The 26,557-nt window shown below is 42.2% G+C and overlaps 2 protein-coding genes, 1 long non-coding RNA gene and 1 pseudogene across 3 annotated transcripts; 2 read left to right on the forward strand and 2 right to left on the reverse strand.

The window, feature by feature from the left end:
• The first annotated feature begins 1,646 nt into the window (after positions 1-1,646).
• On the forward strand, positions 1,647-10,057 carry LOC111206607. Its single transcript, XR_002658933.2, has 2 exons — positions 1,647-8,630; positions 8,760-10,057. It is a non-coding gene; the product is annotated as an uncharacterized LOC111206607 (long non-coding RNA).
• Positions 10,058-10,680: 623 nt separating this feature from the next.
• On the reverse strand, positions 10,681-13,509 carry LOC111206154 (annotated as a pseudogene).
• Positions 13,510-13,976: 467 nt separating this feature from the next.
• LOC111206155 lies at positions 13,977-14,915 on the forward strand. The gene has a single exon (XM_022702527.1). The coding sequence runs from the start codon at positions 13,977-13,979 to the stop codon at positions 14,913-14,915; it is 939 nt and encodes a 312-aa protein (XP_022558248.1).
• A 4,373-nt stretch (positions 14,916-19,288) lies between these two features.
• LOC111206156 (meiosis-specific protein ASY2-like) lies at positions 19,289-21,802 on the reverse strand. Its single transcript, XM_022702528.1, has 3 exons — positions 20,968-21,802; positions 20,707-20,841; positions 19,289-20,637 (listed from the first exon to the last, which is right to left on the reverse strand). The coding sequence occupies exons 1-3, from the start codon at positions 21,800-21,802 to the stop codon at positions 19,289-19,291; spliced, it is 2,319 nt and encodes a 772-aa protein (XP_022558249.1).
• Positions 21,803-26,557: the final 4,755 nt, after the last annotated feature.

A 26,557-nucleotide genomic window follows, 5' to 3' on the forward strand; every position in this document is an offset into this window, starting at 1 on the left:
TTCGAACAGCTTTCAGATGATGCACCAGAGCCAATGCAAGTTGATACTGAGAGGAGAACCTTGAGGAAAAAAGGAAAAGGTTCCTAAGCATCTGAAGCGAGGATTTAATGAGAAGGAGATGGATAGCTTCACCAAAAGAGTTCTCAGGATACCCTTGGACAAGCCATTCGGAGAGGCTTACTTTAACCACAGGTTGTGGATGTTCTTCAGGGAAACCAAAGAAACTGAGCAGGACATACATAGGATCTTCGATCAGATCAGAGAGAAGATGAAGCAGAGGATTACACTGAAGAAGAAGAGTGATCCTGGGAAATTTGCAGTACCATGTTTGGTCAAGGGAATTAAGTTTCCATGTGCGTTGTGTGACACAGGTTCATCAGTCAGCATACTACCCAAGGTAATAGCATACCATCTCGGTCTGAAGATAGAGCCTTCGCAGGATTCATTCACTTTCGTGGATCATTCTACGAGGAACTCATGAGGAATCATCAGAGATCTTGAGGTGCAGATTGACAATGCACTATTTCCAGTTGGCTTCCATGTCCTGGAAAACAAGCAGAACAAGAATCATTCTCTACTACTTGGGAGAGCTTTCATGGCCACCCTAGGAGCAGTTTGCTACATCTAGACTAATCAGTTTGGTCTAACACTGATAAATCATTATGTCCAATATGATCCAGTCAGAGTTGTGAGGCCACAGACGTCCAACACTGGAGTTAACACATGATTCATTTCAGCATGCCACTGCAATTATGAGGACGAATACGAAACCGAGTATTCAGGATCGATCGACGATAAATCCAGAGAATAGATCGACAGCAGTCCTGCGAATGAGACTTTCTCTTTGCCAGCACACTGCTATTCGAGCTTTGACGTTCCTACCCAGCCTCAGACATCGATTTATTACTACTATGGTGATACGATCAGAAGACAAGGCGATTATTCTATTGGGAGTTAGGCAGATGACAGCCTTCATGAGAGCTTAGCCTTCATGAGAGCTTCGCAATAGACACTGAACTACCGGAGACAAGATCTGATGAGTATGACGAGGACTACCACAAAGAGAAACATTGAGTACCCTGGTCTTGCCACAGATGATAGAGGACTTCTCAATACATCGTCTGCAGATGTGACGTCAACATCGATCGACACCAACATCAAGCTATCGATCGACGATCATCAAAAACCAAATCTTGAGGTACAAGTTAAAGATAATACAAATTATGGTTATCTAACTCCGGATGAATTTGGTATTTTCAGGGATCCAAAAAGCCAAGCAAGAGCAATGGATGGACGCATTCTCAACATATCCAAGGAGAACATAGCTGATATCATTGCCATGAATGGGTCCAGTAACTTCTTCCACTCGAAGAAAAGATCAGACGATCCACCATCAATCGACGACGCAGCAGCACCATCGATCGATGGTCACTTGGAATCCAAACGAAGTACACTTCATCCGAACAGGAAGAGGAAACCTCGTTGGGATAACACAGAGGTATCCATACAACGGACCAGAGCAAGACATATACAACAAAGCAGAGATTGATGAGTTAGTAGAAGAGATCTACAGAGTTATCAAAACTTCAGACGATTATCATTCGAAGAGGCTCGATGATGTCTACTACCCGTTCGACAACAGGATCAGTTTGTTGACCACACGCACGTATGAGATGATGCAAAACCTAGCTATGCTTCAGAAACAACATGTGTTCGGCGCAAGAAGATCAAAATCAATTGACGCTCACACTCAAACATCGATCGACGCTAGCATCCAAGCATCGATCGACGCTCACCTCGCACCATTCAAAGATAGGCTACAATCATTCACCTATCGGCTTGATGGTGTTTACTACCCGCTACGTGATAGGGTAGATTTCCTGACCACACGCCTGGACGCTTTGCAACAGGAGATGGATACGATTCAGAAACAACTCGATTCCAAGCAGAACCGTCACCATCGATCGACAGAAGGACTCGACCATCGATCGACCGCGACTATGCAGCACGGCGAAGCAAGATGGTTACCGAGAAGTCACTACATGATAAGCTTGATGAGATCACTTTCTCTCAAGACTTGCTGAAAGAAGATGTCTACCAGGAGCTGAAGGACATCTCAGAAATAACATATGCCAGACTTGGAATGCAACATCGCAACATTGGGAATCTTCAGCATAGGATGCATGCAAGTGAACTTGCTAGAGAAATATTTAAGAATCAGTGGACCAGAGGAGATGAGGCCATAAGAAGCTTCATTGGCACTTGGTTCCAGATGAGCAAAGATGAAGTGGACACTTGCATACAACCAAGTGGTCACTTTGATCATTACTAGCCAAAAACAACCTCCACAGTCAAGCTAAATGACTATAACAAAGCGCTGATTGGGAGGCACCCCACTATTAGGTAATTTCTTATAGTTTTATTAGTTACATGCTATTTATTTTCGTTTTTACTTTATTGCAGGTTTAAAAAATATATAGACAAACCAGAAAAAAAAAAACCAGAAAGAGAACCAAGGAGAGGTTATTTGTCATCGACCGATGAGACCAGGTCGACATCGATCGACAGTACAACACCCGCACCGATCGATAGACACATTCCCGTGTCGATTGACATCGACATCAGCGATCAGGTTTATTGTTCTCCTTGTTACATTCAGTACTTATGATTTATATTCTCACCAAACTCCAACTAAATATACACTGGGGACAGTGTAGGGTTTGCTAATATTATTTATCTATGAGTTTTTAAAATGTTTTCATAAAGTTTTATTGAGTCAAGAAATGGACAATGAACTTCTACAATTTTCCTTACTCATCTAACCACTCTTTAGCACCATTCTTAGATTTATTGACTGCAGAATGAACTATAGATGCTAAAGTGGATCAACCTGCCAGTTATTCATACTTGCTGAAAATGTTACGATTTACCAAAGCTAACCTCCAACATGATTGAGCTTAACTTGCTTATCTTGGGGCTTGGTATACATTGGATCGGAATCCTCTTGCAAGTCTGGAAGGTATTAGACTTATTGTCACTGATTTTCCTTCCACCTCTCTTTGGCATCCATATATATTTATAAAAAATTGAGATGATTTCCTAAGATGCAGAAGGGTAGGTACATTACCTATGACCCCACTATTCTAATTCAAAGGAATGATCACACATTTTTTGGAAGCGAGGGGTAGATACATTATCAATGACCCCATTATTCGCCTACAACTTTGCTCATTAAAAAAAATCAGATTCAGAGAAGAGAGAAGGGAAACCAGAGAGGGTTGTCTATAGGTCAAGATACTTGCTTGAGTTGATTCCATGTGTTCAGTGATCGATACTCCCGAGATAAAGCCTACACTTTTTATTTACATGTACTAAATGATGTCACTAGAGGGGTTAGTTAGACATGATTAGTTAAGTTGTTGGATGAATGGAATTGGTTGTTAAGCTAGGATATTGCATACAAAATATTTCTAAGTTAAGATTGATTTGATGTGGTTGCAATATTGTTGAAGTGATGATAGTAAGTTCTTAAATTTCGTGAGTCTCTGTTGTTTCAAAAACACATTTCCTAAATCAGTAGAAATATTTTTGTTATGAAAAAAACCATGGGCCAGTTATTTTATAAACCAGTCAAAATATTAAGATAGTAAAACTAATGAATTTGAATGGGTATAAAGTTTAAATTTATAATAGAAAGTGTATTTAATTTAAAATATTACAAAACAATAGTTACGTAAAAGGGAATGGTTTTCTATTTTAATAAGAGAGTCAAAATATTAAGATAGTACAATTAAAGAGTTCAAATGGGTATAAAATATAAACTTATAATATGGTGAAGCCTGGGTATGGTTTCTGCTCATGGATCACTTGAAGGGGAATGAAAGAGGGTTGTCCGTGGAGGCTACTAGCACTCTGCTGGACTATGGACGTTTCTCTGAAGCTATGGAATGGCGACATAGATGATTTTCTACTCAAAGACACAAGATTACCATGTATTGTCTTAGAAGGTTTTCACTAAGAAATTCCTTCCCTAAGGTGAGATCAATGTTCCTTCAGCTAAACAGAGAAAACAAGAAACGAGACAACTCTTTGCTGTAAGTTTTTGATTGAAAAGTTGAATGGTTTCTCTCAAAGACTGTGTACAAAGTAAATAGAAAACTCCCAGCTACCCTAATCATAAACCGAGATGGTTTAATCTAATTCCTAATCCTGATCCCAATTCGAAATTGGTTTATTAAATCCTAATCCCACCCGAAATTGGTTTACTAATCCTAACTGTCTTTGGTTTAATTTAAATGAAATCAATTACACAGAAATAACATTAAACCAACAGGCTGGTTTATCTTGAATCTCTCCTTTTGGTTTATTCCCCATGTTTTTGGCTAAGTGTTGGAGACTCTCTTCTTGTGCTTTCAACCTTGATCGAGTAACTAGTCCACTCCACACAGCTTCAAGTTCCTCTTCCAAGTCAGTCTCTTTGGCAGCACCTTTATCCCCTTGCTCAGGTTCAATCAGTTCTTCCTCGTCAGATTCACTCAGCTCTCCAATGTCTCGACTCATGACTGCACCATAATAGAAGGTGTATTTAATTTAAAATATTACAAAACCATATTTATTTATTTTTTTAAACAATTTATACTATTAAAGCATGATCCTATATAATTCTAACCCCTATAATACCTTTTTATTTACTATCTATGCCACTGATTTTTCAAAGATTTCGACCCCTTCATTAAGGGTATTCACATAAATTATTCAACCACCGATTTCTCCCTATTTTCGTGGCTCTCATTAATTTTGTTTCGGTAACATGTTGATTTTACAGGCCCACACGTTGATTATCAAAGTTTGAATGCTTTAGAAAGCTAGGCCCACTTTCATTATAAACCTTACAAATTGAAAATGTAACCCATGTATCCTAACAAACTTTGATTTATACATTAGACCCGCCCTACGAGCGTGGTATACTTTACTTGTAATCTCGTTTTTATTTTTTATCTGATTTGGTGGTTTGTTTTTTAGATTTGCATTTGCGAAAGATGCGTATAATAGTGTTTATTGTCTATTAGGACCTTTTAAGTGATGAAGGATATTATTATATCTATTTTAGTTAATGTTTGATGTTTGCTTATTTTTATCACTTGTTTTTGTTTTTTTATTTGTTATCAAATATATTTTATGACATTATACTATTTTAGTTATTATCTTTATTTTATGTTATGTTTTTTATAATGAGAACACATTTTAATATCATCTTCGGATATGTTTAAATAATTTTGTTTATTTTTTATTATTCTTGCTAGATATTATAAAATTGTATTAGTATGATACAATTTTCATGATTGAAATGATATACATTTATTAAATGTTTGCTCAATTTTTATATATAGTAAGTGTTATTCGAGTTTTTATTGTTGTGGTTACTCAAAACATTGATTATTTTATATTTTGTTTATATTGAATGTACTTGTATTTTTAATATATTATTCAGTTTCAGTGTATTATTAGTGGTTGTTTTACCTATTCTATTACCTTCTATATTGTTGCATTTGTTATACCGAGTAATATATTATTTTATTTTAAAATTTTGCTGTAAATTTATTATGGAACAGGAAAAACATAATATAATATAATTAGTTAAAAAATGTATCGTGTGCTATGATGTTGGATCAAGATACGTACATTTATTGAATCATTATGTGTTATGTATTACATGTTCTTAATAATTGTTTATTTGATGTTTATCTCGAATTTGAGTGGTGAGTTGTATACTATGTTTTGAAATTAGAAGTTTGGTTAGTGGGCTTAATCTTTATTGGTTACGATTGTGAGGCATGGGCTTATGCTCGTTGGTGCGGATGTGTGTTGAAACGGTGTAAACTTGCATTGCAAGAAATGATAGTATGACCAAAGTTTGAGTATGTATGACCAAATGATTTTTGATAACCAAGTAAAGATCCGTTAATATTAAACACATGTACTGGAATATTTAAAGTTCAACAAAACAGGATACTTATAAAAGAGAATCAGGAATTCAAAACTTGGCAAGTAAATGGATCTTTGGGCAGGGCGAATGCAATGGTCAGGTTATCATATCCAAGAACATCTGCATCTGCTTGTAGTAATAACAAACATTACACCTATCTTCTTTTCCTTTGAGCATGCAGATTCTTGGGTGCATTATAAGGATCATGTTTGTACCATAAGATGGCCTCTTCACGATCAGGACATCTCGCAAGGTACTTCTCAGTTTCTCCAATATCGGTCGACTGATAACATGTTTGTACGCCAATTGAAGAGGTCCATAAATGTCATGCCTTCTTCATGTTCTCCTGTGATCATTAGAAGATTAGCATAGAAATATGTACCTAAATCATGGTTGTTCTTGGCCGAGAACTTTAGATGTTTGAGGCCTTTTTTAGGCTGATCCAATGCGAAGTATTGCTTCACTTCCTCTATAAAGTGTGCCTCAGCATTGCCAGCTTTGAGGCAAGCTTCCATCTCTTGTGTATAGCATCTAAGTGTAAGGAAAGGGCTCCTTGTGAGGTGGCGTATCCTGTCTTTTTTAAAGATAGTGTTGTAAGTCTTTTGTGCAAAAAAACGTCAGGAGCATAGACACAGGCAATGACATCGGAGAGGGAAAACTCAGAAGCATTTTTGAGTTTCTTCAAGTAAACGGAGTTGTGTTTTGGCTTGTTGGCGAGACGTGCGGAGGCTCTGAGTTGGGAAGTCATTTTTCTTTATGTTTATGTATTCTAGATGGTGATGATAATTGTGAAATAGAACATTGTTTATGTAGGTGGAGGATAGGGGTCTCCATGTAAGTGTAGATGCGAGTTAATGGCTTTGTGAAGATGCAGTCGAACGTGTATATACGTTATAACAATATGTTTCATAATTATATTTTAGTTACTTGCTAGTACGTTAGTGTAAAACGTGTGTTAGTATATTTTAAAACCTTAAACAAATTTAATATTGGATGGAGCTTCTTTGTATATTTGTGAGGTTCAATAAGGCTTATAGGTATGTTATATCTAATGGTTTAATAAGATGTTTTTGTATTATATTATCTTATGTATGATTCTCAGAGTGTATTGACTATTGAGTTAGGTTGTGTAACTTTGTGCGTATTGTGCTTTCCTCAAACAGTTTCAGGATATTTTTTTTTACTACACATATATAAAGATTGAAAGATATTAATATAAATTCTGCGTGTTTTGAGGTGAAAGGGGAAAAAACTTTTACACATAAAAAAGATATTAATATTAATCTTAATTATGTTTTTGTCCAAACGGAATAATGTTTTAGTAGCTATGTTGAGATGTGAATAAAATACATTTTACATGTAATACAATTTATAATTCATTTTAATACAATTTTTTTGAGATGTAAGATGATTGGTTTAGTTAAATAAATAAATAATAGTATAAGATAATAATTATGTCGATTCATTATGTGAATTTATGGTATGATGAATATTTAACGTAAAAGTAGGAATCTTTTTTAATATCTTGATGTTAGTGGGAACTCCCCTAACGTAAAGTATATTCGTATGTTATAGTTCAATATATGTATGTTAAACCAGTAAATTCAGTTTTGCATTAATTTTTTTTTTGTGTTATGTATTTTTTAAATAAGCTTGACAATATATCGTATATTCCTTGGTTCTTTCACTTTTTGCGTTTTTTATTTATAAAAAATCTTCTAGGTATTTTGGTACATGGAAATCGAAGACAATTCATCCAAATTGATGCTGTTTATTTAAGCATATAAATGGTGATATACTCCTAACTGTTATGAAAATAAACAGTTTTCTCCTGGTTTTGAAAATTACACATCCAAAACAGTTGTAAATCCTCATTGTTTTGTTGCCATTCCAATCACTTCGATACAAATTAGTAGGTACCAGTGAATAATGTCTAATGGATTATGGTATATAGATAGATGATGATTTTTAAATCCTAGTAAAGAGATTCTAACTTTTCCTTCGATTAAAAACAATCTATATGATCTAACATTATATAGAAGACGAAACGGACCAGATACGTTGTTACTATGTAGTGGAGAGAGAGAACTGAAAGTTAAGATTTATGGGGCAAAAAGATACGTTTATTTAGTATGGGGTCCGAAATACAAAAAACAAAACAAATCTCAAATTTCTCAAAAACAATGGGCGTCGTTTTGAGTTTCCAATTTTAACAAAATGCACATTGTTTTATGTTTTCGGCATTGGAAACGTTGTTGAAACAAACGTTTTCCTTCTCCTCAAACTGCAATCAAAAAGACCATGAAACGACGTCATTTAGTAAAGAGACCTCTTCTGAAGTCGTCAGCACCAGATCTATCCTCTTCCAATTTTCACAGACAAATTCAAAAGCATCAATGGCCCTGGAGATTATTGGTCGTCACGCTCTCTTTTTCGATGGCTACCTTTGTAAACTCCCCGACGGCGCTTGTTAACTGGAACAGCCACCGGTACGATGTTCTTCACCTCCTCTCTTCTCTTCCACCTCCGCGTATGAAGCGCGGCCGTTTGGTTTCAGACGACCCCGACTTGAAATTGGACCTCAATCACGTGCGCTAACTTGATTTACCGGCGGAATCTCTATCTCTTTCGCATGATGAGAGAGGTAAGGAGATGAATCTCATATATATTTATAACAAACCCACACCGCCTCTCTAAACAACGCTTTAAAGACACATTGTCGGGGAGTGAATCAATGGGATTAATCACGAAATCACAACTTGGGCCGTTTCAGATAGAGAAAGGAAGCTCAGACATCACATGGCGCCATCGCAGGAATAGAAGAGACGGTCTGCGATTCTTCAATTGAGATTAGGGTTAGAGCGAGAACCACATCTATCTGGGCCGGATAAAGGGACTAAACTCAGAGCCCAACGAGCGATAAATGAAGAAAGCACATCTCGACGTGCGTCTAAATGAAACGCCGAGTTTCATTAATCGGCGACATGTATCGCGATGAGGAGCGACGACTTATCTAGCTGGCGGGTGACGTGGAAGTACCAGGATTGAGAGAACTGTACTTTATATATATAGATAGATAGATATATTAGCATGATTAGGGTTAGAGCGAGAACCACATCTATCTGGGCCGGATAAAGGGACTAAACTCAGAGCCCAACACGCGATAAATGAAGAAAGCACATCTCGACGTGCGTCTAAATGAAACGCCGAGTTTCATTAATCGGCGACATGTATCGCGATGAGGAGCGACGACTTATCTAGCTGGCGGGTGACGTGGAAGTACCAGGATTGAGAGAACTGTACTTTATATATATAGATAGATAGATATATTAGCATGATTAGGGTTAGAGCGAGAACCACATCTATCTGGGCCGGATAAAGGGACTAAACTCAGAGCCCAACACGCGATAAATGAAGAAAGCACATCTCGACGTGCGTCTAAATGAAACGCCGAGTTTCATTAATCGGCGACATGTATCGCGATGAGGAGCGACGACTTATCTAGCTGGCGGGTGACGTGGAGGCACCAGGATTGAGAGAACTGTACTTTATATATATAGATAGATAGATATATTAGCATGATTAGGGTTAGAGCGAGAACCACATCTATCTGGGCCAGATAAAGGGAGTAAACTCAGAGTCCAACACGCGATAAATGAAGAAAGCACATCTCGACGTGCGTCTAAATGAAACGCCGAGTTTCATTAATCGGCGACATGTATCGCGATGAAGAGCGACGACTTATCTAGCTGGCGGGTGACGTGGAGGCACCAGAATTGAGAGAACTGTACTTTATATACATAGATAGATAGATATATTAGCATGATCTATCTTTTGTATTTGGTAAATGTTCACTTCCAACGTATTTTTCTTTATCCAAATTTATCGAAGCTATCAAATGAAAAATTCAAACAAGTATTAATAAACTAATCATGCTATAGTTCAGAGACATAATTTTTTTTTCTTTCTTATTCTGTCTTTTTTCTAAAATGACTGGTCATAAACTATACATTTTATCGGTACAGATCTTTTTCCTTTGGACAATTCAGGCTAAAATTAATATTTGTTGTATTTCAAGATCTTTTTCTTTTGTGCAATTCGGGCCCATTTCAAATGTTTTGTTTATATTAACAAAAATAAACTCACATTAAACACATAAATAAACACATGACTATTGGATTTTGATTTTTATCAATATATTTTAAACATTCATAAAATATCTTAATATTATAATGAAACACATTAATATTTATTCAAAGTTTAGTATAATAGTTTATTAACAAATTAAAATTGTATATAAAAAAACTTTAGTAAAAAAAAGTTCTCATCATAATAAAATTTATTGACTAGAGAAATACCACTTTAGATCCTTTCACAACTTCAATCAAAATTTTGTAAACATAATTTATTAATAAATAATAATAAAGAAATATAATAATTTTAAGTTTGCTACAAAAATATATGAAAATATTACATTCCCAATTATTTTCCAATTTTAAATGAAATTAAAAGGGGAAAACAAACATGCGCTTTGAAAGGACTGTCAAAATCTAGTAGTTACGGAATGTTTTTCCGTTTTAACAAGAGAGATATAATTTATTGACATTTACAATGTTTCTGTTTTAACAAGACAGCTATACTTATTGACTTTTATATTGGCTCTCAATCATTAGATTTCAGAACTTGTTGTAAGATGACCAAACATACAAATATATTCCGAACTTTTAAGTAATAAAAAGCTACAAAAACAGTCTGCATGAAAACAAACCCATGTCCAACAAAAATCTCCTCCATAAAACTATTCACTATCTAAAGCCATACTCTGTAAGATGGAATCTCTTAAAAGTGTCTCACAACCTGTTTGTGGGAGGTTTGACTCTGTAAATACGGGCAATCCAGTTTGATGTTGTGTAGTCTTCTTCTAAATGTTCAAGTTTGATATCTTTATTCCCTATCTCCACCCCTCTTGCTCTATCATACCTGCCAACAATTCACAACCCAATTTTTTTCTGTCACATGGACACGTATAAGACGTGACATTCAGAATTGGTGGTTGACGTACCCCTTTGGCTTGCCATATTCTGTGACAAGCTCGCCGAACCTGTAATAGCATAACTTGTACCTACAAGTAAACACACAATTAAGATGCATTGCATCTTTCTCAGATACAACTCATTTTGGAGGAAAATTAATATACATAAGAGTAGAGTCTTGAGTACGGAACTTACATGAGACAGTTCAGCATCTTCGGCGATACACCTTTGTCTACAAGGAATTCACCATTCACAAGATAATCAGGCTCCTTGATCACTGGGTATACACCACCTCCGATTCTCACCATCCACAAGAACCTAAACCATATTTTTAAAAGGAAAAATGAATCAGTAAATCCAACACATCAACTGTATTGAGAACGTTTCCTTACGACCCACCAAAGTACTAGAAGACCGTCCAGTGCAGTAAAGAAGTATTTGTTTAGCATATACAACCACAGGAACAGACATGAGAGAAGTAAAGAGACTTACTTGTTGATATCATCTGAAGAATAGCCAGTAACGCCACCAAAGACGACCAACACAATTCACATCAAGTGACCTCATGATGTCCTATGCCTTGTCTTCATAAGAAGACATGGCACGTCCAACAGTAGCAATGTGAGTATTGTTCCAGGTATTGTTGTCGACGATGACAGTTCTGTTTCCCATGGCAGTGATTTGGTACCCATAGTCCCACCACGACATGACCTTAGCATCAGTGGGACTGTTTTGCGTAAGCCAGTAGTAGGCCTCGTGGTAATCATCAAAGATGATTCTGTTTCCATGGGCTCCTCTTGCAGCTAGGACAATTGAGGGAGATGAATATGCCTCTGACGTCACCCATGTGCAGTGAATAGCATATCTACTGAGCAAATAAAATACTCCAACAAGAAGAGCAATGGCACCATTCTTCTGGAAAGGTTGAGCCTGATCAAGTGTAACCTGTATTGACAGGACATAGGAGATAAGGATTATATTTTCTACTTTCACAAGAGAAGCGTAACACGGTTCAAAGTAGGTGGCAAGCGGTACAATAGAAATTGGTTGGAACAGGGACATTAAAGATTCACCTTTGACGAGGCTTTTGAACTACCAGGTCCTTTAGAAGAACCAGTCTGGGGAACCTTTTGTTTTGCCCTTAACAGAGATGTTAAGTTCTTGACAGTGGCGGAGACAGCTATGGCACTAATAAGGCATATTGCTGGAGTGGCGACGAAGATAAGCCGAACCATGACGCCAGCAAAGTACAAGCTATGGCACTAATAAGGCATATTGCTATGGCACTAATAAGGCATATTGCTGGAGTGGCGACGAAGATAAGCCGAACCATGACACCAGCAAAGTACAAGCTAGTGAGACCATACATGACGATAAATATTGTGGCGTCTGACAAACGCTTGAAACAGAAGTAAAGTCCGGCAGGGAAAAGGAAGAGCAGAATATGGTAGTCAAACATGAAAGAGGACCATGCTGTAGGCTGATGCTCAGAAACAGAGGCAATAATGGGAATGTGAGGCTTTGCATGAGTCGGGTCAAGCAGTGAGTAAAATCGACCAGTGCACGGAGAGATATATAGCCAGACGCTGTGCCAACACCCAAAGCAATAGCACCAACCAGAATAGCCGATGTCACAGTTATCCTCAAAAAGGTTTGGAACAACTTGGTGTCATTCAACTGGTACTTCACCCAGTCGAGGAAGTAAAACACCTATACAATGTGTGTGAAACAGAACGATCAGAAACAAGGTTCCAACTTTCTAGCTCATAATCAACAGGTTAAGTAGAAACCCAATTACAATACTAGAAACTAAAAGAAGGGGTGAACACATAAACCAAGAAAAACCAAATGAGACCTTTACAGGCAGGAACAAGTGGTAGAAAGAGAAGAAACCTGCATCAACAAGAAGACAGCCATATGCTCTCCAGATTGAACATGTTGAAACCCAACAAACCTAATTTGCATCGCAAGCAGCATCCCCAAGATATACATAGAGAGAGTTATAAGCAACGTAAAGCCTCATCGAATACCTTCCAGTGATCAACAACACAAGGACGTAAAGCGGAACCAAGTTAATGATAAACACATATCCTCCCCAAGGATATAGTGTTCACCGCCTTGACAAAGAGATAAAACGTCAACAAAAGAGCGAAAATGGCAACGGCCTCGTTATCAACGGAGCGAGAGATGTAGCCAGGGAAAATAGCGATGAGAGCAGCAGCGACAAGGCCAGCTCCTGTGTCCCATATCTCTTTACCGAAGAAGTAAGCCACGACGGCGGCGGTGACCATGAGACCTGGATAAAGCGTGCCTCCGATGATACGGCCGAGAGGGTACCAGCTCTCGGAGTCGAACCAGTTCCAGAACTCGTAGAAGCCTTTCTCCGTGAGGAAGAGTGTTGGGTACGCGCCTAACCCTCCCAAAAGGCCCACATGATGATTGTCCTGACACATGATAAAAACAGATGAGCTCGGCTCGTCGATTCGCGAGCCAGTAGTCGACTCGACTTCGGACTACTTTTAGCCGGCAGAGCGAACGACCGTAAGTCTTCGGCTCGACGACTCGGTTCAGCGGCCCGACACCTCGGCCCAATCATCGAGAAGGCCCGTTAGGTCAAGTCAATTTAGGTCAACAGAAGACCGTCTATAAAAGGAGGAGGAAAGACAACGATGAAGGGATCCGCAAATCACCACACACTTACTTTCGGCTAGAAACTAGGGTTTTACATCTTATTCTCGCCAACTTGTATTCTTCGGCAAACCAGCTTTCGCCGGTTCATTTCCTTGTTTTCCCCTCCTTGTAATACGACTGAGCGTTCACTTGATCTAATAAAACACGTCTTTGTCTTGACCCACCGACGAGAACTCGTTCTTTTCTCTTTACTAGTTTATCGACAGTCTCGGTTCAAACAGTTGGCGCCCACCGTGGGGCAGACAGAGTAGTGTCAGCAAAAGATCATGGCTCGATCTGACTCGCCGTCCGACGACGAGTCACCTACGGCTGAAGGCGCTCCGACAGCAGCGGCCTTCGCAGACACCATACTCGAGAGGATGGCGCAGCAAGACGCCGCCCAGAAGGCGACGAACGATCAGCTCGCCGCCATCGCCGCCATCTTGGCTCCTTTGGCCGGAAACTCAGGAGATCCTGCCTCGACGGTCCGAAAACAGCTGTTCGACACTTACCGAACAGCCAGCGCAGAAAACACGACGAACACAAACGCCGCCCAGGTTCAAACACCCGGTGGCGTAGAACTCGTTACCGTCTGGGAACTCGCTGAGCTTAAGCAGTCGTTCCTGGACATGAAAGACCGAATGCTTGAAGGACCTACTTCGGCGCCGTTGATTGAACGCGTCCTCGGCGAAACCCTAAAAACTCCTTTTTCCCGGTGGATCACCGACGTACGGTACCGACCAGCCGAGAAAATCTGCCTTCCGAGTTTTGCCGGAAAGGCAGACCCGACTGACCATATCACCGCATTCAACATAGCGATGGGTCGAACTAACTTTTCTGATGAGGAAAGAGACGCTGGCTATTGTCGGCTCTTCGTCGAGAGTCTTCAAGGACCAGCCCTTCGATGGTTCACTGGATTGGAACGAGACTCCATCAACGACTTTCACGACCTGACGTCCGCATTCCTCAAGCAGTACATTATGTTTACGAGACAAGGAGCAACCCTATCCGACCTTTGGAACTTATCTCAGGGAGCGAACCAAAGCTTCTGCGACTTCATGGAGAAGTTCAAAGCTGTCGCTTCGAAGGTGCATATCCCGGACATCATCGCCGTTGACGCGTTGATGAATACCCAATACTTCAAGTCCCTGTTTCGTGAGGATCTCTACAGAAACCCCACCATGTCGCTTCAAGATGCTATCGCGAGGTCGAACAACTTCATATGAATGGAAGAGGACACAGCAGCGATACTCAAGAAAATGAATGCGGCCGCTAAACCGACGACTGCTCCAAAAGCTCCTGAGGCACGCCAAGAACCCCGACAGCACGCCACATGCAACAAGTCTAATCAGCAGAAAAGCTTCGTCTACGTCGTCGAAGATAAAAACCTGCCCCCGGGATTGACTGTCGTCGTACGCGAGAAGGGTTGGAACGTCTGGGAGAACGACGAGAAGCCGCAAACCTCTTCGGCGCCTTCAACTTCGAATCCTGGCCCGACCGAGCCAAACCTATGGTGCAGTTACCATAAGTCTAAGGCGCACGATACGAGGAACTGCATGCATCTGGTCGATGCGCTCTTCTCATCTTACGAAAACGGAACAGCCAACGTCGAGCTTCCCAAGCCTAGGCAGAACAACACCAAGAGCTGGAGCTAAAACAAAGAAAAGAAGGCTCAGAAGAGTCAAGACAAGGCCAGAGCCCGACTCAAGCGCGCAGAGGATGACAAGCCAGAAGAGCAAGACGAAGACGAGGGCGAAGCACAAGTCGAAGAAGAGCAACCTCGTAATCGTCGATGCGTCCAAGTTATCCTCGCACGACCTAGTTCCTCCTCGGATGAAGAAGAGGACAACAAAGTCCGCAATTCTCACGAACACTCCAGCAAGCGACCGAGTGAAAACGGCAGACCAGAAGAGTCGAATGACTTGAGAAACAAGCTCAGGCGAAAGTCGCAGACAATCAACCGTGAGCACGACTCTAAAAACGATCTTCGCTCAATCATCGACGAGTCCAAGGCTAAAAGAGTCGAAGACTCCAGTGTTCAACCTCAACTCATGCCCCGAGTCCTCGACCTTCGTGATCAGCTAAACTCGAAATCAGAAGACCTCAGGATCAAGCTCAGACAGTCGTTCAGTTTCGGCTTCACCGCTTCAAACAATGAAGCGGAATACGAGTCGTTGATCGCAGGACTACGACTCACTAAGGCAGTCAAAGCAAAATGCCTCAGTGCATACTGCGACTCACAACTCGTTACCAGTCAGTTTGGCGGCGACTACGATGCTCGCAATGAACGAATGGACGCGTACCTTAAAGTCGTTCAAACACTCGCTAAAGACTTCGAGTTCTTCGAACTCACCAAAGTCCCCAGAGGAGAGAACGTGTGCGCCGACGCCCTCGCTGCCTTGGGTAGTAGGCTGCGCGATCAGGTGAAACGGACCATTCCCATCCACAAGATCGACAACCCAAGCATCGAGCTCTCGCTTAGCGAATTGACCGTTGTAGCACCCATAACCGAAGCCACTCCCATGGACGAAGACCCCGCAGCAAAACAAACTGAAGCTGCGGACTGGAGGACAGAATTCATCAACTATCTGGTCGATGGAAAGCTACCTCCCGAGAAGTGGATTGCAAGACGACTCAAGACACGGAGTGCCCACTACGTCGTCTTGGATGGAGAGCTCCATCGATGGACCGCAACTAAAGTACTCTTAAAATGCATCAACGGCGAAGAAACCCATCTTGTCATGGCCGAAACACATGAAGGCGCTGCAGGAAATCACTCTGGAGGTCGAGCACTCACTCTAAAAGTCAAAAGTCTCGGCTTTTGCTGGCCAACGATGAACGCAGATTGCGAAGCATACGCTCAACGATGCGACCAATGCCAGTGACACACTTCGACAATCCATTCCCCGACAGAGCTGCTACGGACGATGACGGCACCATACCCTTTTATGCGATGGGGAATTGACATAATCGGCCCTATGTCGAGCTCTCGACATAAGAGCTTTGTCCTAGTCCTAACTGACTATTTCACAAAGTGGATCGAGGCGGAAGCTTTCGCCAGCATAACAGAAAAAGAAGTTCAACGGTTCGTGTGGAAAAACATCATATGTCGCCACGGCCTACCTTACGAAATAGTGACTGACAATGGCTCCCAGCTTATATCGAACAAGTTTCGAGAGTTCTGCGAAAGATGGAGAATCCGACTCAACACATCGAGTCCGCGATACCCGCAGAGCAACAGTCAAGCTGAGGCATCCAACAAGATCATAATCGACGGGTTAAAGAAACGCCTCGACTTGAAAAAAAGATGCTGGGCTGATGAACTCGACGGTGTTCTCTGGTCGCATAGAATGACTCCTCGAGGAGCAACGAAATCAACTCCTTTCTCAATGGCCCATGGAGTCGAAGCTATGGCCCCCGCCGAAGTAAACGTAACCAGTCTACGTCGGTCAAAAATGCCGCAGAACGTCGAGCTTAACAGCGACATGCTGCTCGATGCTTTGGACGCTATCGAAGAACGACGCAACCAAGCCTTGCTCCGCATCCAGAACTATCAGCATCAGATCGAGAGCTACTACAACAAGAAGGTCAAGTCTCGACCCCTCGAACTGGGCGATATCGTACTCTGCAAAGTGTTCGAAAACACTAAGGAGCTGAACGCAGGCAAGCTTGGAACTAACTGGGAATGACCGTACAAGATCGCCCAAGTCATTAAACCAGGAGTCTATCGACTCGAGACATCAACATGCGAACCTGTTCCCAGAGCAAGGAACTCCATGCATCTCCGAAGATACTACTCTTGAGAACGTATCTAACGATCGAGCGACTGCCAGTTTAGCTCGATCAGACCTCAAAACCAACGAGTGAATGACAATCAGTCACTTTCACTCGCCTAAAAAAAAAACTAGTGAATGCGCATCTACTGCCACTTTCGCTCATCAAAAAGGAACTACGAATGGCTTGATCCTCTTCCAGAGGTACGTAGGCAGCCTTAACCGGTCCAGCTATAACCAAAAATTCAAAACAAATTCCCTCGACGAGAGGAAGTGCGAATTGTTTTGGCGATGCTTACGCACGAGCACGACCCTGTCTCTCGGACGAACGTACTAGCACTCGCACCCACTAATGAGCATGTCCTGATCAGACACGTGCTCGGGGGACTCCCGGTCGTATCACGGTCCCAGCCGATACGATCGAGACGGTGGGTTTCAATCATCTTATGATCCTTTAAAGTCAGGTTTGGCCAACCTAATATTCTAGGATTACATTGAGATCGGTTGAGAACCGCTGTCGCTTGAAAAACAAACGATTCTCTTCGAAATCGAAAATTTTAACTTTTCGATGACTCGAACTGACGGCACAACACGTCAAAACTCGATAAACCATCTGATCAGCCTTGAGTGTTACTTCGAGATGCCGACCATATTGCCAGATTAAAATCGTTAAAACCTAAAGTCAGAAACAAAATTCGACGACTCGTCAAAAGACCTTTGGCAGTTCCGAGACCAAGAAGCCTCGTTTCACGACTAAGGCAAACTTCGTTTGGAAAATTTCTAAGTCCAAAAACAATCATTAGGATTATTGAAGCTTCAAAACAAAAAACAAAGCCACAAAACAAAGAGGTTCGGAGTTACAACAACACAAGACCTCGAAGGGCCAAAAGACAAAAAAAACTAAGATAGATTACAACAAACATAAAGAGCCAGCCCTCGACACGGCCAGGGTCGTCCACTGAAAGTCGAGGAGCCGGATCAAGAGCATTCTCGACAACTCCCGCGTCGGAAATGGGTGGGTCAGCCTCCAGTTACCTGCTTTCAGGTTCCTCGGGGACTTGGGCAATCGCGTCCTCGCTCCCTCGCTCCCCCCTCTCAACTGATGATGCATTCAAATCTTCCCCTACTCCGGGAGGTGCTCCATCACTGGACTCGTTCTGGCCGCTTCTTTCGATCGAAGAATCAGACAACTCGACCAGGTCTTCAGGACCGGGTCTCGTTTCTCTTCCTTTGGCGGGGAGGACCGGATCTGCGTCGCCAGGACCGACCTCTCGAGCTGGTGCTTCTTCATCAACAATAGAGCTTGCTCCTAAGGGAGCTGAACCAGGATCACTCGAAGGAAGTATGGGAGGAACTGTCGATACGTCGACCAACGGAACCGCCGACCTCTCAGCTGACGGTTCGCCTTGCGACCTGCTTGGAGTCTGAAGGATAGCAGCGGTTCCGGCATCGATCAAACCAGCGTTTGACCCATACGGATCAATCGCCGCCAGGACGTTCTCGTTGAGGAACTTAGACGCTAGAATGAGAGGAGACAGGCAGAGATACTCTTCAGGAATTTCACCCACATCAAGGCCATCGGCTTCTTCACCATACTCTTTTTCCTGCCCGGCGAATAGATCGATCGACTCCTGAGGGATGTCGATCCCATTCTCTTTAAACGCCTCAAGACATTTCTTCGTCCCGAATGCTTGACTGTAGAGATACCTCGCGGTGTCGAAATCATCACGACGAGCCTCCCGCTCGCGAATGTTGTTGAAGCGCCTATTGCACTTCGCGATCATCTCAGTCTGGACGCGGACCCTCTCAAGGGTAACCTCGTAGCTTCAGGAGTCCCTCAACCGGTTAATCTCATTCAGATGCCTTAAGGCCGTAGCAGCCTTCTCCTTCTCCCAAGCGGCCTTCTCTTCCTCAAGAGAGGCTTTCTCTCGCTCAAGAACTCTGATCTTCTCGCCAGCAGTCTTGAATTTGCCCTTCAGCTCTCCAAACTTCTCCGTGAACTTCGCCTTCTGGACCTTCTTCCCTGCGAGTAATCGACTCTGCTCTGCCTCAGCCTTCTCGATCACTGCTTTGAACTCACTCGTTTTACGGTTAAGAGCTGAGTCCTTCACTCGCACGAGCCTTTCAGCGTTCTTCAACTTGGAGATAGTTTCTTTCAAGGCCGTGTTATACAGCTCAACGACGTAATTCATGCTACCATCACTCTGCGTAAACAAAGATTGAGCGTCAGGACCAGAAGCATTAAAAAGACAGAAGGTTACCAGAACCTTGGTCCTTGCCGCATCGACATAAGCATCCTTGAAGATAAGGTCTTTAACCGACCGCATATCTTTTGCACCGCCTCGGATTTGGCGAACTAACTCGGCGCAATCCTCAGGGGTGTAGGCGAGCGGTGTCTCACCGTCGTATTTGAACTCCACGTGATCAGGGAAATTGACGGGACCTTTCTTTCGAGTAGAGCTGCCTCCGGGCGCCGACGGCGTAGGGCGAGGAGTGGTGGCAGTGATCGATTGAGAAACTTCTGCTTCGCGCCTCCCTTCGGGAGTCTTAGAATGGTCTCGACCGTCGGAACCTCGATCAACAGATGGTTCCCTTCTCTCCCTTTCCAAGGGAACGATCGGAAAACTGCTCAACCCGTCATCAGTCAAAGCCCCGTTACCACGACTCGACTCTTCGTGAACCACGAGCTTTCGATTCTCTGCCCCGACACTCGGTACCGGGTCCTTTTCAGCAGGCTTCTTCTTCTTATCTTTCTTCTTCTTCTTTTGGGGAGGTTCATCCTGACGAACCTCGGCAGCAATTTCCGATGAACCCCCCTGAACCATAGTGATAGATGCGTCAGGAGCCGGTCTCTTCTTTCCTTTCTTCCTAGTTTGCGCCGACTCGTCGACTTCTGGCACAAAACTTTCCCTTGAAGGTTCGGAACCGACAGGGTCCGGAACCGGCGTTGTTCGAATGACCGCAGGAGGAGACTCCCAGCGATCAACTCCGTCAGGAGTCCTCGACGGCACGTCACTAGATGAGGCACTCAGCCTTTTCCCGATGATTGCAATTAAGTCTGGAAGGGCCTTCATCTCTCTTGCAGTGGTGATCTTTCTCTGTTCTGCTCTCGTGAATAACGAAAACCGACATTTGCGACCAGTCACTAGTGGCAAAAGATCAGATCCCCAATCCTCTGCGAAAGATCGACAAGTAAGAATGATGAAATAACAAAGAAACGAGAGTGAAATAAGAGAAAACTCACTTCGCGAGATCCTGTCGATGACTCGCCGAATCCTTTCCACAGTAATGTTATCCCAACTTTCTTGAGGGAGCAGTGTGAGAGCCCGAGCATTCTCTATAAATTCTTCGGGATAAGCCGCCGTATCCGGAAGATCAACTGCATTCAAAAGAAAACTAGTAAGATCAGGGAAGCAGTCAATTGCGAGTTATCAGCAACAATCTACCAAGTTCAGAGTTCCATAAAAAACGAAAGGTGTCACCGGGCGGCTCCTCGAAAGCAAACTCATCCGACTTGACGTAGAAATAAAAACGCCGCCAGTTGTTCGTCCTATTGGGATCCCGACGATAACGTTGTAGTTCGGCCTCATTTGGATCAAGTACAACCCTTCCCCCATCGACTTAAGATACGCCAACTCATCGAAGGATCGAACATTCATCGACACGTCGATCTCTGCCGCCATCACTAACAATGCTACCAGGAGACGAAATGAACCATTTAAGAACTGACTTATCGCCGCATCACGACGCCTCACGTAAGACGTGATGAGCCTAGGGATCGGGAACCAAAGCCTGGTCTCATTCTGAAAATAGGATTCGTAAACACATTGGAATCCCACCGGGGGTGACCATGGCCTCTGGGTCTTAGTTGGAATCAGAAAAGTCACCCCGACTCCAGCACACTCCCTCAACAGAATCTTCACGCTGCTTGGAGTCAAACGAGTCGCCTCAACATTCTCCCACGATTGTCCCTCCACGGCCGGAGGACGTAACAGCCCCGGTGCCAACGTCGGGAGATCTTCGAAAATCCCCTCAGGATGATAGCAGCATGGAACAAAATCAGGAGGAGAAATCTCTGTGTCGTGGGCTCCACCTCGACCATCTCTCGCACAATCTTGCGCAACCGACTCAACGTTTGCCCTTTCCTCGCGAATTAGGCGCGCCGACTCGGCGACCAAGACCCGCTGGGACGTATCCATATTCGTCGTATCCATCATGGCCTCACGATGTATCGCCTCAAAATCAGAAGGCAGGGTCGAGTCGACGACTCGTACGGGGCTCGTCTCCGTCGCCACAGCCTTCCCTTTCTGTTCCTTGGAAAGCCTACTGCCCGACGACATGGCAAGTTTCTAGGAATCTATGACTAAAAAGGGGTAGAGAGAGAAGCAGAGAGAAAGAGAGAGAAAGTACCTGAGTCGGGTGAAGAATGAAGAAAATGAGAGGCGAGAGGGGTATTTATAAGGAGAGACTGCGCACTCCGAGGCGTCATCATTAGACCTAGATGGGCCTATGTAGGCCCATTTAGGTGCGTGAAGTTCACCGGATCTTGTGACGGTTCGACTTCTCGAGGTAAAACGGAACCGGTTTAGACCAAATCCAGCGATTGTAACCAAAGCCAAAGGAAACCGCCGGTTCGAACCAATCCAATGAAACTGTGAGTCATGAGCAAGCGAGTCGTCCGTGTAGTTGAGGAGTCGAGCGGGATCGCGGGTCCAGAACAATTATCTTGTAAACCCTACTTCCAAATTCACTGAGTCGGCTACGCTACTCACCAGCGAACTGGGGGACTTACTGTTGGTACGGGCCTGACCCTCCCAAAAGGCCCACATGATGATTGTCCTGACACATGATCAAAACAGATGAGCTCGGCTCGTCGACTCGCGAGCCCGTAGTCGACTCGACTTTGGACTACTTTTAGCCGGCAGAGCGAACGACCGTAAGTCTTCGGCTCGACGACTCGGTTCAGCGGACCGACACCTCGGCCCAATCGTCGAGAAGGCCCGTTAGGTCAAGTCGAATTAGGTCAACAGAAGACCGTCTATAAAAGGAGGAGGAGAGACAACGATGAAGGGATCCGCAAATCACCACACACTTACTTTCGGCTAGAAACTGGGGTTTTACATCTTATTCTCACAAACTTGTATTCTCCGGCAAACCTGCTTTTGCCGGTTCATTTCCTTGTTTTCCCCTCCTTGTAATACGACTGAGCGTTCACTTGATCTAATAAAACACGTTTTTGTATTGACCCACCGACGAGAACTCGTCCTTTTCTCTTTACTAGTTTATTGACAGTCTCGGTTCAAACAAAGAGCGTCGTGCGGTAGTTGAAATAGAGATCGAACTCGTGGATCATGGATTCGTAACGGAGGACGCTGAAGAGACGAGCAATGAAGGCTAGTACGTAGACTAGACCGAGGATGAAGACACGAATCAGTAGCTCTTGCTGCTTTGTTTTCAATTTCAGGGATTTGAAAGAGAGAGCATTGAGCAGATATGGGGTGGTCTTCTTCACCGCCATTGATTCCAATTTCGTGCTCGCGTTGGCGGGCTCTTGTTTGCCTCCCATTGTCTCTACGAGAGGTGTGATCTGAGTCAAGTCATCTCGTCGGGTTGTAATAGTCGAGATTTCTTAGCTCTAATCAAGTTGGGGAAGTGAAGTGAGTTGCATAATATTTCTTACGCTTAAGAAAAGCACTTTATTCACTAATATATAGCCTATCAATTTGCATGATTGAGACCATGATTATTGATGTCTCTTAGGAGGCTCTTAATGCATTATTAGGATTTAAAAAGAAAAAGAAAAAAAGGGAATTACTTTAAGCAACGTCGCTTAATTAAGCGATACAAGAGACGCATCTTGTTGGACACGCATCACGTAGCTACGCTTTAGGGAAGAGAATACGAGGGGAGAAAGAAAACATTTTTCATTGACGATGAAAACCGTCGGTTTCTCCTCGACAAAGCCGAGACAATCGTGTGCGCAATCTTCGACGACGAAGCAACAAGGCGATGGCTGTCCTCGACAACGACGAAACTCATCAGATGCTGCTCAGTCGAATCGAATCGGCGGTTCCTTTCCTCAACGAAGTGAAGAAAATCGTGGGTTCCTCTCCTCGACGACGAAGCAAATCGGTGGTGGCTCTCCTCGACGACGACGGAAATCGACGGTTGGTGCTCATTAGAATAGAAAGGTAAAGCTCTGAAATTTTATGGGTTTTTTTGAATCCTCAATTGGCTCAGTCCAATCGAAAGGTTTATAAATGTTTTAGATTATGTTCTTCTTGTTATTCTCAAGCGGTTTGTAAGTTAATTGTGTGTTCTTTAATTGCAGATGAAAGTCCATTGAAGGGAGATTCATAATCTCTTCAAAGATAATCGTTCTTCTCTGCAAACTGAAGGTTCAATCATCATCATCTGTATTACTTTCAGTTCTTATTGGTTTAGTAGCTTCTCGTTAGGTGGCTTGGTTGAATGATCTAGATTCATGAGAATGAAGAACGGTTTTGTTCAATTTAATATATAAATCCTGTGATTCCTTTTGATATGTTTATGTTCTGTTATAGATTCTTGAGATTGAAGAACGGTTTGATCATCCGGAGTCACTAACGTGGTTCGTCAAACAAAAAGAGGAGAAGAACAACACATGTAATACATTTATGTCTCTTCTGTTCAATTGATTAAAGTCTTGTGATACTGGTTATGGTTGAACCTCGGTAATAAATGTTTTATTTAGTGTTAGATCAGGTAATAAATAGAAGTTGATTTGGTAGGTTGTGATGGTTATGTGTAGATAGAAATCGATGTTGTGTTTGTCATGAATGTGTTATAGATATATGTCAAGTCTTTATGTTGGTTGCTCTTCTCTTCTCCTCTATTAAACACATCTCCTTCTTCTTTATCTTATCATCTCTTAAACATTTCTCTTCTCTTCCTTCTTCTCTTTATGCTCGCCTTCTCTTCTTTGTAATTGTCGGGTATGGATTCCTATCCATATAATAACCACAATTCAAATTTTGTTGACCTTCTAAATAGTCAACAAGAAATTTTCTTCGGTTTAGGACAAGAAAGTGGCGAAGTATCTTCATCACAACTGCCTCTTTTTGGTGAAGACTCTCCTGCAGAACGTAAAGAACGAAGGACATGAACACCAACCGAGGACGTAGTGCTCATCAGCTCGTGGTTAAACACGAGCAAAGACACTATTGTGGGGAATGAGCAGAAGTCTGATGCTTTCTGGAAGAGAATCGCCGCATACTTTGCTGCAAGTCCGAAGCTGGCCAGTTGTGAACACAGGGAGCCAAGTCACTGTAAGCAGCGTTGGCACAAGATCAATGATCTTGTAGGCAAGTTTTGTGGAGCGTATGAAGCTGCAACCAGAGAGAAAAGCAGCGGCCAGAATGAGAATGATGTGCTCAAGCTTGCTCATGAAATTTTCTTCAACAACCATAACAAGACATTTACCCTTGAGCATGCATGGAAAGAGCTGCACAATGACCAGAAATGGTGTGATTTTCTACTTCTAAAACCGAGAGAAGCTCTAAAAGGAAGAAGTGTGACGAGGGTGCACAGTCATCAATCTCTCAAGAAACTGAAACCAATACTTATATCTTTCTCACAAAGTCATCAAACAAGTTCCAATTTTATTCAAAAATAAATCATAAACACTTTCTACATTTTTATCACATATATAGCATCTTCTACTCTTAACATTTTCGAGGGAGTGAATGATGAAATTTTTGATCAGTATTTTGATCAATATTTTGATCAACATTTTGATCAACATTTTGATCAAACATTTGAAAAAATTTCCATTGGTGATAATGAAGAAGAAAGGAAAAGAAAGAAAAAAAGAGTTTATATTGAAAGAAATCGTGAAGAAGGCGATCTACGCTTATGGAATGATTATTTTAGTGATGCTCCAACATATCCTGAAAATCTATTCCGACGACGATTTAGAATGAACAAGCCATTGTTCATGCATATTGTTGATCGACTCTCCAATGAAGTTGAATTCTTTCGACAAAAGAAAGATTGTCTCGGAAGGCTTAGTCTCTCTCCACTTCAAAAGTGTACATTAGTCATTCGTCTCTTGGCATATGGTGGTGCGGCTGATACTGTTGACGAATACATCTGACTCGGTGCAACTACTACTCGGTCATGTTTGGAACATTTTGTGGAAGGAATAATATATTTATTCGGCGAGGAGTACCTAAGAAGACCAACACCGGCTGATCTTCAACGTCAACTTGATATTGGTGAACATCGTGGATTTTCTAGGATGATAGGAAGCATCGATTGTATGCATTGGGAGTGGAAGAATTGTCCCACCGCTTGGAAAGTTCAATATTCACGTGGTTCGGGAAAACCCACAATCGTTTTAGAGGCGGTTGCTTCGTATGATCTATGGATATGACATGCGTTTTTTGGACCTCTAGGTACCTTAAATGATATCAATGTTCTTCATCTCTCACCTGTTTTTGATGACCTAATAAAAGGTCAAGCTCCGCAAGTCACTTTCTCTGTCAATGGAATAGAGTATCATTTGGCTTACTATCTCACCGACGGTATTTATCCGAAATGAGCAACTTTTATCCAATCTATTCCAATACCACAAGGTCCGAAAGCGGTTTTATTTGCTCAACATCAATAAGCTGTCCGAAAAGATGTCAAGCGTGCTTTTGGAGTCTTGCAAGCTCGCTTTGCCATTGTTAAAAATCCAGCACTTTTTGGGGATAAAGCCAAAATTGAGAATATTATGAGAGCATGTATCATACTCCATAATATGATAGTAGATGACGAACGAGATGAATATAATCAATTTGATGTTTCAGAGTTCCAACAAGGAGAAGACACCCGAAGTTCACATGTCGATCTCACGTATTCTACAGATATGCCTACAAATATCGCCAATATGATGGGTGTTCGAACTAGAATTCGTGATAAACAAATGCATCAACAACTGAAAGCTGATTTGGTTGAACATATATGGCGTAAATTTGGACGTGGTGAAGACAACAACTGAGCTTGGATGTTTCTTTCAAATTATTCTCGTTTAGTTTAATAATCTTTGTTTTTATGTTTTTTTTAATCTATGT

Source organism: Brassica napus, chromosome C5, assembly GCF_020379485.1.
Source record: "Brassica napus cultivar Da-Ae chromosome C5, Da-Ae, whole genome shotgun sequence".
Lineage (NCBI taxonomy): Eukaryota > Viridiplantae > Streptophyta > Magnoliopsida > Brassicales > Brassicaceae > Brassica > Brassica napus.

Excerpts from the sequence above, each read along its gene's own strand:
- LOC111206155 (XM_022702527.1), top strand. The coding sequence starts at position 13,977 with ATGGCTCGATCTGACTCGCCGTCCGACGACGAGTCACCTACGGCTGAA.
- LOC111206156 (XM_022702528.1), bottom strand. The coding sequence starts at position 21,802 with ATGTCGTCGGGCAGTAGGCTTTCCAAGGAACAGAAAGGGAAGGCTGTG. Across the intron at positions 20,842-20,967 it reads TTCTACGTCAAGTCGGATGA|TTGATCTTCCGGATACGGCG; the intron begins GTTTGCTTTCGA and ends TTTTGAATGCAG. Across the intron at positions 20,638-20,706 it reads CATCGACAGGATCTCGCGAA|AGGATTGGGGATCTGATCTT; the intron begins GTGAGTTTTCTC and ends GATCTTTCGCAG.